The sequence below is a fragment of the Triticum aestivum genome, chromosome 4A (genome assembly GCF_018294505.1).
Source record: "Triticum aestivum cultivar Chinese Spring chromosome 4A, IWGSC CS RefSeq v2.1, whole genome shotgun sequence".
NCBI classification, from domain to species: domain Eukaryota; kingdom Viridiplantae; phylum Streptophyta; class Magnoliopsida; order Poales; family Poaceae; genus Triticum; species Triticum aestivum.
Window position 1 is genome coordinate 183411992 of NC_057803.1, and position 3942 is coordinate 183415933.

At 47.7% G+C, this 3942-nt stretch overlaps 1 protein-coding gene across 1 annotated transcript; it reads left to right on the top strand.

Annotated features, from left to right (window-relative positions):
- Window positions 1-1815: 1815 nt before the first annotated feature.
- On the top strand, window positions 1816-3339 carry LOC123081920 (L10-interacting MYB domain-containing protein-like). The gene is made up of 3 exons (XM_044504424.1): window positions 1816-1945; window positions 2375-2688; window positions 2774-3339. The coding sequence occupies exons 2-3, from the start codon at window positions 2386-2388 to the stop codon at window positions 3329-3331; spliced, it is 861 nt and encodes a 286-aa protein (XP_044360359.1). The 5' UTR covers window positions 1816-1945; window positions 2375-2385; the 3' UTR covers window positions 3332-3339.
- Window positions 3340-3942: the final 603 nt, after the last annotated feature.

Consider the following 3942-nt stretch of genomic DNA (forward strand, 5'->3'; position numbering starts at 1 on the left):
TCCGGCCCGGTGCCCGGCAAATCCATGGCACGGCCTCTCGCAGCCGGGCGAGCTTAAGTCCGGCTGGCTTCACTCCGAACCCGACCGCCGCGTGTGCAAATCAGGTGACCATGGTTGGATAGCTTAGAACGTCGAGGGAACGAAGGTTGTGACAAGGGTTGGGGCAAGCGCGCGGCCGAGCTGCAGAGTGGCAATGGACACGAGTGGCGGGATGGGAGAATAGAAAAAGAGATGTCTGCATCCTCGACGGGCGGGCCAGGGAGGACATGAACAAGTACCATGTAGCGTCCGCGAACTTGGATCGGGAATGGATTGAAAGCGGATAGAAAATGGAAGCCTGCTTTGTTTGTTTACCCCAAACAAACGCAGGCGGACAAAGCCTGTTTTGTTTGTTTACCCCAAACAAACACATGCGGACATGATGAGGTGTGCATTGGAATTAGCCTCATGTTGCATTGATTTTTTTCCCTTTTCATAAAGCATTGAAAGGCAAATTGCATTACGGTGACCTTTCTTTTCATAAAGCATTGAGAGGCAAATTGCATTACAGTGATATTTTTTCCTTTTCATAAAGGATTGATAGGCAAAGAGGTGATGCTATTGGAGTGTCTCGTTTCTTTCCGACAAAGAAGGCAAAATTATGCAACACTAGGTACACGCATAGCGAGAGTTTTGACTCAAACACTTGTGTGGCGGCGCCGGCAACGCACACTTTTTTTTAAGGCGGCAACGCACACTTGGTGTACCGTGTACTATTGAGCCGCTTCCTCGACGTGTACAGTTGATCGCATCCATCTTTTTCAGAGATGATATTCATTTTACCAGATCGATAACGTGAAAAAAACCTCAATACATTGATCGGCCTAGATACATAGTAAGTACATGAGAAAAACGTGATGTTAGGAAGTTATAGGAGCGACGTGTCCTCTGAGGGAATGGGGCGTGTTGGTTTCAGCCATGGCGCGTCGCGGCAGCACCAGGCTTGGCACCGCCGTCCCCATCACGGCGCTCCTTGAGGACCCGGAACACCCGGGAGCTCTCCTCGAAGATGTGCGCTCGGCGGCCGTAGTCCGTGGGGCTACGGCCCTCGTCTTCCCCGGCCATGGCCTCGTCCTCCCCTCGGACTCGCTCCTGAGGCACGGGCCCGTCCTCCTTGCGCGCCTCCACCGGTTCCGCCCAGCCACCGCACTGCGCGTGGAGTGCTGTGGTGGTGCATGTCGCGGCACGGCCCATCCCAAGCCTTTCCGCCGAAGCGAGCGAGCGCGGGACGGCACGCAACGATGGGCGCACAGGCACAGCCGTCGCCGTGGGGGTGGGGGAAACAGACTGCATGGTCGTGCAAAGTTGAGCCTTGCACGTTAGGTGGCTTGGCTAGCTTGGGGACCTATACACGCTCTACGTGACGGCGGTTGGATAGGATCGGTACTGGTACTAGGGCCTGTTCGGCAGCTCCCCAACTCCCAGCTTCCCTGAATCCAGGAGCGGAGCTAGCCCGAACACCCTGGCTCCACGAAGCTAGCTTCTGGGATGTGTGGCCTGGCTACGTGCAAAAACCGGGAGCTGCTCGTTTGGAGATCCCAGAAAACGCAAAAGCTGAAGTTCACTTTTATTACGAGGATGTGCCACCGCCAAGTGACATACCTGTTCGATAGATAGGCTGGAGAAGTCTCGATACATCTCGATCCCCATTCTCCTCCTGCCGTATCCCCACCGGCTAGTCCAACCCTAGCCGCCAGACATCCCGCCACCGCATCCTCACCGGTCAACTTCGTCCGGCAACCTTGACCCCACCCCAAAGAAGGTCTCGTCCTCGAGCAGCCCTTCTTCGTGACGCTCGCGACTCCTTCAAGCTCGCCCCATTCCGCCCCCACCTGACAGCAGCCGGCACCCCCGTCGTCGGCGACGCTGCTCCTCTGCCCCGCCGTCGCCGCTCGAGAAGCTCAAGGTGAGCTCGTGCAGATGTGCAACCTCACCACTCTCCATTCAGTTTATTTTACATTGAGTTACAGGCCATTTGGTCCAGATTTTTGGATGTCCAGATGCACAATCTTTTGTAAATAAGATGAACTTTTCTGAATGTGAGCATACATATTTGTAGACGAAAGCTATCATTTGGTTCAGATTTATAGATGGGAGCTATGATTTTTAGATTTATAAGTGAAATAGTCCCTGTACAGAATTATAGATGTAATAGACTCTGTATATGTTTATAAATGAGATATTCCATATACATACGTACAGATTTATAGATGAAATAGTCTCTGAATATGTTTATAAATGAGAGCATACAGTTGTTTTTATGACATGAATCTTTATATATATGAGAGCATACAATTTTATTAGCACACACAAAGTGACATGGACTTTTATATAGAGTTGTTGAAAATGGTTGCCGAATGGACTATTGAGAACACTCGGATTATCACCGAGTTGTTTGTCCAGCAAGTGAGAGCTGGAAATAGGCCAAATACTCACTTGACCTCCAATGCATATGATGAGGTGGTGAGGCAATTCAAAATAAGAACAGGGTTGGAGTACACAAATGATCAATTGAAGAACAAATGGGACAAACTAAGAGGTGAATATGGTGTATTCAAGAAACTTAAGTTGAAGGAGACAGGAGCGGGATGGGACACAGAGCGCAACACTGTGAAACAAGATGCTGAGTGGTGGAAGAAGGCAAAGATAGTGAGTTTTCATCCTCATGTTGTGCATATCATATCTTTCTTCATATTACTTGTTGACAAATGTTGTCTTGTTTGTATATTTACAGGACATTCCAGGTTGTTACAAGTTCAGGAAGCATGGACTTCGCAATGAAGAGAACTTGCGCATCATGTTTGAAGACATCACAAGTGACGGTTCCGATCATTGGAATCCGACTTCTGGCATCCCCCCTACTTCTACTGCACTAATATCAAGTGCCATAAATCTTGAGCAAATAGAAGATGTTGATCTGTTGGAGGATCCCGAAGAGGCACCATCTCCTATTACACCAAAGGTTAATAAGAGGCTTGGCAAGATCATTTGTGACACAAACAAGAAACCCAAGACCGCACAAGTGATGCAGGAGCAGATTACAATGATCGGGGACATTTGTAAGGAATCACATTCGTCGTTTCAGTCGTTCTTTAAGCACGATGACACCACCTCTGTTGCATCTGTTATGAAGGAAGCAATTGCTTGTGGTGCAATAGAAGGCAGCGATGAGCACTTCATTGCCTCTGAGCTTTTCATCAAGAGAGAGCAAAGGGAGATGTTTTTGAGCATGAGTGTTCACACTCGTTTGGGTTGGCTAAAGAGGAAGTTCAATGTCAAGTACGGGAACTAGTAGTTCCCAGTTTATGCCATATATGTGATGGTTGCTTATGTCCTATGCTATCGAACCATTTTATTTACTATGTCAGTGGTTGAACAATATTTTAAGTACTCACTCTTGAACAATTGTTTCCTATATGGCTTGTAATAACTGGATCGATAATATTTATGTATGGAGTGGAGTTTCATCTTCAGATTTCTTGTTCTCCATGCTAACCATTGTTTGTTAACTCATTGGCTTTCTATGTGCAGATGTCATCTGACAGTGAAAGTGACAATGAAAACTATTATGAAATGAAGAAAAGAATGATTCGTGCCCATGCACAAGAAATGAACATTATGTATCTGAGTGCATCAACCATATTTGGGAAGTATTGTGACAATTGGGTGATGAAGGCCAATCCTAGGACATCTATCTTGAGTGGATTTGGATGGTTGCAGGAGACTATCGGTACACCCGGAGAGACATTCACCATGCTGAGAATGAAGGCGGCGGTATTCTTTGAACTTCATGACTTGTTGGAGGATAAGTATGGGCTCGGCCATTCCCCATTCGTTAGTAGTTATGAGTCTCTTGCTATGTTCCTGTGGACCTTGGGTGGGTGTGAATCAAATAGAAGAACC